An 11143-nucleotide genomic window follows, 5' to 3' on the forward strand; every position below is an offset into this window, starting at 1 on the left:
GCCAGGTTTTACGAAGACTGCTTCCACGAGACTGGAATCACTCAATCTCCAAACCAATGCATGCTCTCTACCGCCGGCTCCTAGTAACGGCTCCTAGTAACAGAATGCGAAGTCCCATTTTTCTTGAACTGCATCAGCCCTAGGGCTCTTTGTGGTTTTGTATGTGTCGTTTCGTCGCGCGCGTTTCGTCTCAGTCGGTGCTTAGTATTCGTGCCTTTCTAACCACCCTGAGATTCGAAGAGAAACTTAGTTGAGCAGCAAGCATCAGCTAAAGCTGCTTGTGCCTTTAGGCTCCAGGTTTCAAATCTTATAATATGTAGTACTAGACTATTTCGGTGACGAGTCGAAAGCTACTGGCTGATCCGTTGTTTGCGATGCTGAGTTCCCACCAGTCACTATACTCTAAGCCTGATCTCTACGTTGGACTCTTCGTCCGATACCAACTGATATATCTCCAGTGTCGAAATAGCCTGCCTTTTCGGATCAGGTAAAGAACCCTCCACAACCCGCTTTTGCTTCAAGATGCTCCCAGTCTTGCCCCAAACAGAAGTGCTTTAACTATCAGCGATCGTTGGTCGATTGTGGCTCGCGTTTAAGTAGCATCATCTTTTCTAAACTCTCAGCAAGCCGCGGTCCCCAGTCAGTGGCTCAGCAAGCATATACATGCGTTTTCGATCCCACGCAGAAGATGTACCTGCTGTAGAGACCAAGTCTGGCTTGGCCGACAACAATGTCTTCATCGGATGGATCAATAAGGACAGAATCAAGTTGACGGGCTGAAATGCTTGCTTCTTCCTTGCAGTCCGCATGCTGACCGAGCCGTTCTTGTGCAGTTTCTTGGCCATCCCCAAGAAGACATCAGATGCAGGAATACACACTCACGGACGATCCGGCTTCAAAGATATAGCCAGGCTCCTCGTCAGCTTTATTAGGGGTCTGGCCGCATCTAGTGGTCTTACCGAGCTGCAATATCCTTGCGGTAGAACATGCCTTCAAACTGGATACTTTCCACCCCTTGATATGCAGTCGCAACTGCTTCTTCGAGTGTTTCACCTCTCGCAGCAACGGAAAACACTCGACCACCAGCAGTTTTAAGCACGCCGTCTTCATATTGGGTCCCAGCATGGAAATCTTGCACGCCTAGCATTGGATTCAGATCAGCCTCCGAGTGCAGTAATCGGAGCTTAAGGCACTAACCTGGAGGGCAATCGCTCAACGTGATGACATCGCCCTTACAATACTCTTCAGGATAACCGCCTGCTTCAATAACGACGTTACATGAGAAGCCAGGGGTTATGTTTAGTTCCACTTGGTGTAGCTTCCCTTGAGCACAAGCGAGTAGAATTGCTGCGAAATCGTCGTCCGAAAGGAGCATCATCATAGTTTGCGTTTCTGGGTCTCCAAAACGAGCATTGTATTCCAAGACTTTTGGCCCAGAAGACGCGAGCATGATCCCAGTGAACAGCATTCCGACAAAGGTACGACCTGTCATAAGATCAATGAATAATTCCTAATGCGTCTTGACAGGAAACGTATTTACCTTCAGCTTCGAGCCCTTCAAAAGTCGGTTGAAGGATTTTGCGCTCGATTTCCGCCATTTGCTTAGAGCTAACAAATGGGACAGGGGCATTAACACCCGTTCCTCCGGTATTAGGGCCTTTGTTACTATAATATATTCGTTTATGGTCCTGTCCCAAGGGAAAGCTTTTACTCGTTCTTCCGTCGCTTAAGGTCAAGACACTTATTTCGTCACCGTCAAGGTAATCTTCGATAACCACAGAGTTGCCGGCCGAGCTAAATTTGCCGCCGAGCATCATGTCTTTCAGCGCCTGATGCGCTTCCGCTCGGTCTACTGGAAGCACTACTCCTTTGCCAGAGGCTAATCCGTCCACTTTGATGACAACCCTACTATTAGTGCTCTCGTCATTCAGGTATGCTTGCGCATCTACATATCTATCGAAGCTTGACGGAGTACGTATTCTTAGCCAGCTAGCCTACGGAGTATGGTACGGCTAGCTCGGCTACCTAGATATAGAACACGGTTCTTATACTTAGCCCTCACAGTTCTACGGTACGGCTTAGTAAGCCTCCACACACAGAGAGTATATATACGGCGTACGTAGCCTAGATAGATGCTCATCCAATACATCACTTACCTCGTTCAATGCATTGTTTCACCTCCGTCCTCAAAGCTTCTGTATTCAGCTGTGGGAATACCGTGTCTCCTCATGAAATCCTTGGCATATGTCTTCGAGCCTTCGATTCCGGCAGCTTCTTTACTTGGGGCGAAGCAGGGAACCCCACCTAGATACATATTAGAGGAAAGGAAGCTCATAATGAATGAGAGGCGCATCATGGTACTAACTGTCTGTGAAATACCTTCAATTCTATCCATAATGGCATCGTCTGGCCCGACGACCACGAGTCCGACCTCGTGTTGTTTGGATAGGGATACAAGCTTCTGGTAGTCGTTTGCTGCCACATGTTCTATGTTGGAAACATTTTGCAACGCTGCTGCTCCTCCGTTGCCGGGTACTACGTAGAAGTGCTTTACGGAAGGGGAACGACTCAGTTTCCACGCAAGGGCATGTTCTCGAGCACCTTTCCCCACTAGAAGCACATTGAACTGCTTTGCCAGCGAGGAGGTCATCTTAAGTTGGTGCTAAGAGAAACAGTAGTTGAACGTATGGTCTCTTGAAAGGGGATAGTTCGCGAGCTTCGGATGCAGGTGCGCCAATCTGTCCTAGCGTGGCTGATTGGCTCGGCTATTCCACATTGACCTTAGCGCTTGGCTCCTATCTTCAGCTGCATTGCTCGTTACCTCCATGCTTCATCATCCCAACTCACCAGGCCATAGAAGGTCCTCGTATTTGCAGAGCTCGTATCTCATAGTGTTTCATATTCAGAATCCCGTCCTACTGCACTCCCCATTTCTGGTAAGAGAGTAAACGAATATTTGACTTGACTCAAGACAGGGTCAGCAAAAGTGCTCCAAAGCTTGAGATCATCCCGGCAGTGAACTTAGACATATATGTTGGAACAAAACCAGAACAGTTTAAGCCCCTGGTTTCGTCAACCTTCCTTGCTTTTCGATGCCAAACCGCCAGACAGGCCCCCCCTTGTTTCTGAGTAGTATTCCTCGAGTCATTCGGATAGACCATTTCAGCTTCGTTCGGGGGGAATACGGCGATATATCACGTCAGACAGTACTCAGACTAGAGACCTTACTTTGTCATATAGTCCTAATTACTATACGATGGTATGGAGTGCTTGCTGCACAGACTGCAATGAGCTCCCCTTGGTGGCAGGGGTGGGCGGAGGAGTAAGGCTCAGCAAGTCAATCCGAGCCGTAAGGGAGTATTCGAGAGGTATCTTTAGGAGAAGTTGCATACCATCGGATTAACACGCTCAACGTGAGTAACATTATGCTCGAAGACTCCAGTCTATATCGCTAGTCTATAGCAGATCCTCGATATCAAAACAGGCTCTAGTACCTAGGAACTGAAAGAACTCAATCTTTCCGCGGCGTAAATTCTATCATTCCCTTATTTACACACACTTGGGCTCTTCATCGTAATAACCACCTGCGTGCCATTCGACCGCACGATAGAATACATGGTGGCCGGCACGCCGGGTAGAGAGTGATAGGAAACTGGGATCTCCAAGCCACTGAAACCCCGCAGTTGCGGGGGTGGAGGCGATGGGATGCAGCTAAGGTGATCATCGTACTACTTTGGGTTTGCCAGGAAGGTGTCTCTCCCGAGCCGAGGCCCTTTTCATACCTGCCTTTCTTGCTCTCAACTTCTACTATGCCCTGCAAGTCTTACCTTCCATAATGTGTCTCGAAATTGATCACTGACTGCTTTGCTGCCACTTCGTCCTGACTTTCAATTTCGCTGTTCTAGGCCTTCATAGAATAGTAGACCTGCTGTGCTACATCCGCAAATTCCTCTTGAGGAGCTATTTATAGCTTTTGTACGAACTTCAGCACAGGTGGAGTCCTCAAACCTTCGAGTGTTTGACTTCATTGCCCACCATGCCGGAAACAATTCATCGTGTAAACGGATACGCCAAGGATGCATTCACTTACTATCCCGTCATAGTGGTCGGGGCTGGGGAGTCCGGAATAGCTATGGGCTGCCAGTTGAAGCAGCAGCTAGGATTCGACCAGTTCCGGATCTTCGACAGGCAGGCGGGCATCGGAGGTACGTGGTGGATAAACAGATACCCAGGCGTCGCGTGTGATGTGTAAGTCCGCTCCCTGAAAGTGCAGTGCACCTACTCATCAATCCACAGACCTGCTGTATTCTACTCCTTCTCTTTCGCACAAAACCCCACATGGACGACCCTCTACCCACCTGGATCTGAAATCGTGCGCTACTATCACGATGTATGTGAGAAGTTTGGCATCTTCGATAAAATCGAGCTCAATACCGACGTCGAAGAGTGCCGATGGCTTGAAGATGAGCAGCTCTGGGAGGTGAAATTGCGCCACCTCGTCCACGGAATGGGAGATCTAGGGCACAAAGACCGTTCGAAAGTGCTTAACGAGCGTGGAGAGTCCGCGGTATACTCAAGCACAGAAATCGTCCGAGCAAAGGTCGTTGTTAGCGCTGTTGGTGGCCTAGTGGAGCCACGCGGCTGGCCAGATGACATACCTGGATACGACACTTTCAAGGGCCCAATCTTCCACTCTGCGAGATGGGACGACAGCGTAGATTTCACAGACAAGGATGTAGTTGTAGTAGGCACTGGCTGCAGCGCGATTCAGTTCGTACCGAAACTCACGAAGGCGCCTTTCAATGCGAAGTCGGTAACGCAACTTATGAGATCGCCACCGTGGGTAGTCCCCAAGGCCACTCCTCCTGGCGGAGACGAAGCCTATCGAAAATGGTCTCCGACACTCTTCACATACATTCCAGGCCTTCAGCGGCTAATGAGGACCCTCGTTTTCTTAGGTGGCGAGTATGATTTCAGACTTTTTGGTGTCTCAGAGTGGTCCATCAAAGAGAGGAAGAAGCTCGAAGACAAGTTGGTGCAACGAATAAAGAAGATGGCCCCCGAACAATATCACGAAATCCTTACTCCAGACTACGGGGTGGGCTGTAAGAGGAGGATCTTCGACGCGACGTGGTATCCTTGCCTGGCAGAGCCAAATGTCGACCTCACAACGCAGCCTCTTACCCGCGTCAACGAGCACAGTGTGACAGTCGGGCCTGGATCGACCTATCCTCCCCCGTCGAAAGCAAACTCGAAGATCCCAACAGACGCGAGAGAAATCGCCGCGGACGTCATCATTCTGGCCAACGGGTTTGACACTACCAAGTGGCTGTATCCTCTAAAAGTAGTTGGCCGGGACGGAAACGATCTCATCGACACCATGGATAAGCGAGGTGGTCCCCAGGCATATCAGGGAACAGCGATGGACGGATTCCCTAATTTCTTCCTCATATTTGGTCCAAATACTGCCACCGGTCATAGCTCCGTCGTGCTAGCAAGTGAGGGCATGGTAAATTATAGCATCAATTTCATCAGGAAGGTCCTGAACGGAGAAGCGAGCGCCGTTGAGGTCAAGCATGAAGCGGAGATGGCATTTACGAAAGAAATCCAAAACAAGTTGAAGAAAATGGTGTGGACCACTGGCGGATGTCAGAATTGGTATGTCAATGAGGGTTGGAACTCTACCGTGTACCCGTAAGTTCACTGAAATCGTTATATGGACTGCGTAAGGTACTAACTGTTCTTCTTCAGATATACTCAGTTCGACTTTGCATGGAGATGCATGTTTCCAAAGTACAGTGACTGGGACATAACACTCACATCCAAAGGAGTTACGAAGAGGCGGCTAAGACAGACCGCTCGTATTCTCAGCTGGATTCTGCTGTTCACGGGTCTGTATCAGGCCAAGAAGAGGAGGCTTACTCCTAAAGGCATTAGAGACTTCATTCGAAATTCGCTTGTTGTTGTGTTAGCTACTGCTTTGAGAGGAATCCAGCAGCTGCTGAATGCTCTGCAGAGTATCTAGATTGTTGATACGTACCACCCAAATAGTACTATCAAGAACAGGGCGTCCAGAAGAGGCAACTCAGAGCAGATTGGAAGTGTAGAATGCTAGAGTCTCCAATTATGCTTCCGCGTGAGGGATAGCCTTCTCGTGGACCGTTTTGACTGAGGTCTACTTGGAACCCTGAATGTTATTCATAAGATCTGATGCTTCAAATCGGGCCCTCGGCTCTTCGTAGATCTGTGACCAAAGCATATAGGATCCTCCGCTCGTTTTGATATGCCAACATTGGATGGAGGAGTGTTAAAACGAGCGTGCCTAATCTGACAAAGACTAGTTAGTTTCTCCGTCGAATTGAAGTCTAATGTCCTTTTACTGTGCATATAGAATATTCACGGCAATTACTGGCATTCAGCCAACCAAAGGCCCGTAAGCGGAGACGTCTTCCCCGCATTCACCAAACGGCCCGAGCGCGACACTTTCAACACCAACTTCCGCTGTGTCATTCAGGCGGAATCCATTCCGAACACCACGATCAAACCAAACACATCAACATTGTCGTCAACGATGGATGACAGCGAGAGTATCAGTCCGACAAATGGCCCCGAGAAACGCAAACACGACGACCTCACGCCTCAGCCGCGCGCAAAGCGCAATCGATACATCTCAATCGCATGGTAGGATGCGCACATGGGGCTACGGGAATGCAGCTAATAATTCTCGACAGCAATGAATGCAAACGTAGGAAGATTAAGTGCAATGGCCAGAACCCATGTCAGCGATGCGGAAACCTCGCGCTCGAGTGCATGTATGCGCCGAACTGCTGCAATAGCTTCAAGGAATCCGAGTAAGATACATGTTCTGTGAGAAATGAAAGTGCTAACCCAGTACAGGGAATTCAAGCAGATGGATGCCCATATATCATCGCTCCAAGAGCAAGTCGACCAGCTATTCGCGAACATCAGCTCCCTCCGAACCCAAGTCAGCACATCCCCAAATACTGAAGGCACACCATTCACCGGGCACGACCATGGCAGATCTATGTCTATGTCACAGAACTCGGGCTATATATCATCTTCTGGTCACAAAAGAACCCACTCGCACGCTCGACACCCTCAATTCCACGGTCCTACAAGTTCTCAGTTCAGTCTCGGGATAGCCAAATCGAGCTTACAGACAATGGGGATCTTCCCGCCAGGAGGGATAGATGAGGAAATTGGAACGCAAGACCAAACGCCGGCAGCATCTCCACCCCCATTGGGGAGCTCTGGGCTACCAAGAGCTGTGCTGCATGCTACGAAGGATCCTATCTGGTCACTAAGCAAAGAAGAAGCGACACGGCTTGTCAATGTGTGGCATGAGGAGATGGGAATGATGTATCCCTTCCTCGACCACGAGAAAATATCTGAATACACCGGAATGCTCTTTACTTTCATCGATGCGGCGAGTAGAGCAGGACTTATGCAGAGTGGTAAACCTGGTGGGGATGCCATTATGGACGAGCAGACTAGTGTGCTTAAGCTCATACTAGCGAGTGCCCTGGTCCTCGAAGGATATGGTAAGAGCGAGCTCGGCCAGAAGTTGTTTCAGAATGTCCAGACGGTGGTTGAAACGACCCTCCTGGCTCCGGTCACCTTGAGAGGAATTCATATGCTCATGCTTACAAGCATGTATCACTTCCAGTTGGAACGTTCGGATGAGAGTCTTGCTTGGCGCGTCTGCGGACTCGCAGCACGACAGTGTTTAGAGCTAGGCCTTCATCGCCGTGAAACGTACAACCTCATCTTCCATGATGAAGAGGACCGACAGAGCGCCATTCGAACGTTTTGGGCAGTTTACGTACTCGACAGGAGGTGGAGTTTCGGAACAGGGCTTGGACTAGCTTTGCAGGATTCTGATATCGATCCTCAATTGCCTAAGCCGGTAAGCCCAATACCTCCCGGGGAGACCATATTCCTTGGATGCGCTAACAGATCTCTAGAACAACTCGACTCCATACCTGACTCTGATGGTTGCTTACAGCCACATCGGGAGCAAAGTTTGGAAATCTGTCGCAAATTTTGATGGCACGCAAAACAACATCAGTAAAGAAGACATAGGGTACCTTGACTACCAGATCCTCCAATGGCACCGCTCGGTACCGGACTCGTTGAAATACGTACACCCAGATTCAGGTCAGAAGGCTTCCCCGAGCACTCGTGGAGTGTCACGCCTACGGGTGGCTCTCTATCTCAGGGCCAACCAGATGCGGATAGTCATCTATCGACCAGTCCTCCACACAGCTACTAGTATCGTGGAGAACATGGATCACGCGCAGACTGTAGTCAGCATTGCGAAAGATACCATTCGTATACTGACCCACACGAACCAAACCTCAGATATCTACAAGACACAGCAGGTCATGTTCAATTACTTCCTTATCTCTGCTCTTGCGGTTCTCTTCCTCGCGGTCTCCCATGCACCGGCACAGTTCAGCAGCCAATGCCGGGACGAGTTCTACATGGCATTAGACCTCGTCCGTGGCCTATCGGCGGATTCCCACGTCTCGCAGCGGCTGTGGAAGACGATACGAGGCTTGAAAGAGATCGTGCCGAAGCTTGGCTTGAATCTGAGCAACATATCTGCCGACGACGCGCATTCCACCGCCGCGGTTGCCATGGCCGGTCTGGCAGGCCACCAGGTCGACGAAATGGCCATCTTCTCAAATGGCCGGGAAGGCGGCCCCTTGCAGAATGCCAGTCCAGCCGGCATGGCGAATGACCTGACGAATCTCTTCGAAGCCGCGGGGTCCTATCCGAATATGCTGGCAAACGGCTTCGGTATGTCTGGGGCCGATATGGGGACAGGAGACTTAATGCCGACGTTGTTTGGGCATGAAGATGAACTCTCAAAGATTATGAGGGACTTGTTTTGATGGGTATCGTGATATCTGTGGCGTAGGAATAGCTCGTCGAGCTAGGTATCTAGGTGTGGTTGAATGGCTAGTATGTGCCTTGGGCGTTGGGATTGACCACGGATCAGAACTTAGGGGATAGCTTCTAGGGGCGACAAATAGAGACACGGGCATTCCTTGGTAGAGAAAAATATGGTTCGACTTCTAGCCCAATCATCTAGCAAAGTTGCTTCCAAGTTCGTGAAATGTTCCGACATACCTACGTAGTCCAGCAAGCGCTCGCGTAAGGAGTAAAGAATTGAATGGAATACCTGACCGCCATGAGAGACACAAAAGAAGACTAATGCAGTGGCGGGTACTCAACCTATCACAGTATGGCAACTGGCGCTCTATGACTACTGATGTTGCTAAAACAGTCACGTGACGAGGAGGGGAGGAATTTGGATGACAGTCGAGGTTGGTGGGACGCTTCATCATCTCCCAAACTCGTACAAACACCACCCATAACGGACCCGCCCCCCTCCGCATCCCTTCCGCCCCCTCCAAGTTGCACAGTTACGCCAGGCGTGCAACGCGAGCCGCATTCACCGAGCCTCTTCCTCGACGCCTACCCCAAGCCACCCCGCAGCCACCTCAGCGACCTCCGTATCACCACGCCTCTCCCTGCCTTTGCGACCGCCGTTGGTAACATGCGCCCTACTACATGAGATCCTCTGCGATCGCAACCTTTGGCGACTCCGCGCCTTCCTGGCCCTTTTGCGAGCCCGCGTTCCGCTCCCTGGAGGCCGCTCTCCCCACTCCGACGCCCACAACATCACACCCCCACGCGCGCAATTCCCACCTCACCACGCCGACGCTCAACGTCCTCCGTATTTACTACCTACGAAAGCAGGCCCTTCGCACTTGTCCACGCCGTGGATAGTCCCCTGTTATATAGATCCAACCCATTACAATCCAGCAGCGCGACCTTGCGCATACTGCGCCCCACACCATGTCTTCCTCTTCCCAGGTCGCTGAATCCTGGATATCATCCTTCTGCGGCTTACTCGGCCATGAATACTTTGCAGAAGTGAGTGAAGACTTTATCGAGGACGACTTCAACCTCACTGGCCTACAATCACAAGTGCCTATGTACAAAGAAGCTCTAGAGATGATTCTGGATGTGGAGCCGGAAGACGACGATGATGAAGATGACGAAGAGGACGAGGAAGATGAGGACGAAGACATCTTAGGCGACGACAAGCCTACCGGCTACCGGCGAGCCAGCGACCGGAGACACCTGCGAATGGCATCCGACCTTAGCGTCATCGAGAGCTCCGCCGAGTTATTATATGGCCTGATACACCAGCGCTACATCACCTCGCGCCCGGGGATCCAACAAATGGCAGAGAAGTACGAGCTGCAGCACTTCGGCACATGCCCTCGCGTGTTCTGCAACTTGTGCAAAGTGCTCCCCGTTGGCTGCAGTGACACGCCCGGCTCGGAAACCGTCAAGCTCTTCTGCCCTAGCTGCCTCGATGTCTACACGCCCCCGAACTCCCGCTTTCAGACCGTCGACGGCGCTTTCTTTGGTACGACCTTCGGCTGCCTCTTCTTCATGACATTTCCCGAACTCGAAATCGGCACAGTACGGCAATCGGCCGCTGGCGCCGCAGATGCCCTCCTAGCGATACAGGCTGCCCAGAAGGCGTCTGGCCAAGCCGGCACTGCTCTCAATCCTCTACCCCTCACTATCAACGGCATCAGCCCGTCAAACCTGGCGCCAGGTCTAGGGCCGGGAAACATCTATGAGCCACGCATTTACGGCTTCCGTGTCTCAGAGAGAGCTAAGAGTGGCCCGCGAATGAAGTGGTTACGGATGCGGCCGGTGGATATCACAGATCTAGACGAGACGCGGAGATTCTGGGACGGCAGAGAAGGAGGAGGCAGCGAGATGGGGGATGAGGACTCGAACATGGCGGACGCGGTACCAGGGCAGGCGGTAGATCGGAGGAAAAAGCTTGTTGGACGGCGGCGGAGAACTAACGGGAGCGGTGGGACTGGGGCGGTTGGAGGTGCAGTTGGTGAAGGCGGGAGTCCGATGGACACGAATGGGGTGGGGATTGTGGGAGCATAGCGAACATAGCGAGCGTATAGCGAGAAAGGTAAGGGTTGTGTTCATGGCGAAGAGGCACGGATTTTGGATGTTCGAAAGGCGTGCCAGGACTGTCATGGCACAGGCATGAGCAGATATGAGCGACGAAGCT

General features: G+C 51.2%; 4 protein-coding genes across 4 annotated transcripts; 3 read left to right on the forward strand and 1 right to left on the reverse strand.

Annotated features, from left to right (window-relative positions):
• Positions 1 to 955: 955 nt before the first annotated feature.
• On the reverse strand, positions 956 to 2650 carry BDZ99DRAFT_522041 (phosphoribosylamine-glycine ligase; the record flags this gene model as incomplete). The annotated part of the gene is made up of 5 exons (XM_033725675.1): positions 956 to 1140; positions 1198 to 1485; positions 1541 to 1945; positions 2179 to 2304; positions 2380 to 2650. 5 exons carry the CDS (start codon positions 2648 to 2650, stop codon positions 956 to 958), a joined length of 1275 nt encoding a protein of 424 aa, XP_033575461.1.
• Positions 2651 to 4036: 1386 nt separating this feature from the next.
• Positions 4037 to 6025, forward strand: BDZ99DRAFT_489158 (FAD/NAD(P)-binding domain-containing protein; the record flags this gene model as incomplete). The annotated part of the gene is made up of 3 exons (XM_033722964.1): positions 4037 to 4248; positions 4297 to 5694; positions 5752 to 6025. 3 exons carry the CDS (start codon positions 4037 to 4039, stop codon positions 6023 to 6025), a joined length of 1884 nt encoding a protein of 627 aa, XP_033575462.1.
• Positions 6026 to 6571: 546 nt separating this feature from the next.
• On the forward strand, positions 6572 to 9109 carry BDZ99DRAFT_572355 (uncharacterized protein; the record flags this gene model as incomplete). The annotated part of the gene is made up of 4 exons (XM_033728188.1): positions 6572 to 6681; positions 6732 to 6851; positions 6898 to 7927; positions 7986 to 9109. 4 exons carry the CDS (start codon positions 6572 to 6574, stop codon positions 8916 to 8918), a joined length of 2193 nt encoding a protein of 730 aa, XP_033575463.1. The 3' UTR covers positions 8919 to 9109.
• Positions 9110 to 9746: 637 nt separating this feature from the next.
• On the forward strand, positions 9747 to 11099 carry BDZ99DRAFT_56959 (uncharacterized protein). The gene has a single exon (XM_033727900.1). It carries the CDS (start codon positions 9889 to 9891, stop codon positions 11011 to 11013), a length of 1125 nt encoding a protein of 374 aa, XP_033575464.1. The 5' UTR covers positions 9747 to 9888; the 3' UTR covers positions 11014 to 11099.
• Positions 11100 to 11143: the final 44 nt, after the last annotated feature.

Source organism: Mytilinidion resinicola, assembly GCF_010093595.1.
Source record: "Mytilinidion resinicola strain CBS 304.34 unplaced genomic scaffold BDZ99scaffold_12, whole genome shotgun sequence".
NCBI classification, from domain to species: Eukaryota; Fungi; Ascomycota; class Dothideomycetes; order Mytilinidiales; family Mytilinidiaceae; genus Mytilinidion; species Mytilinidion resinicola.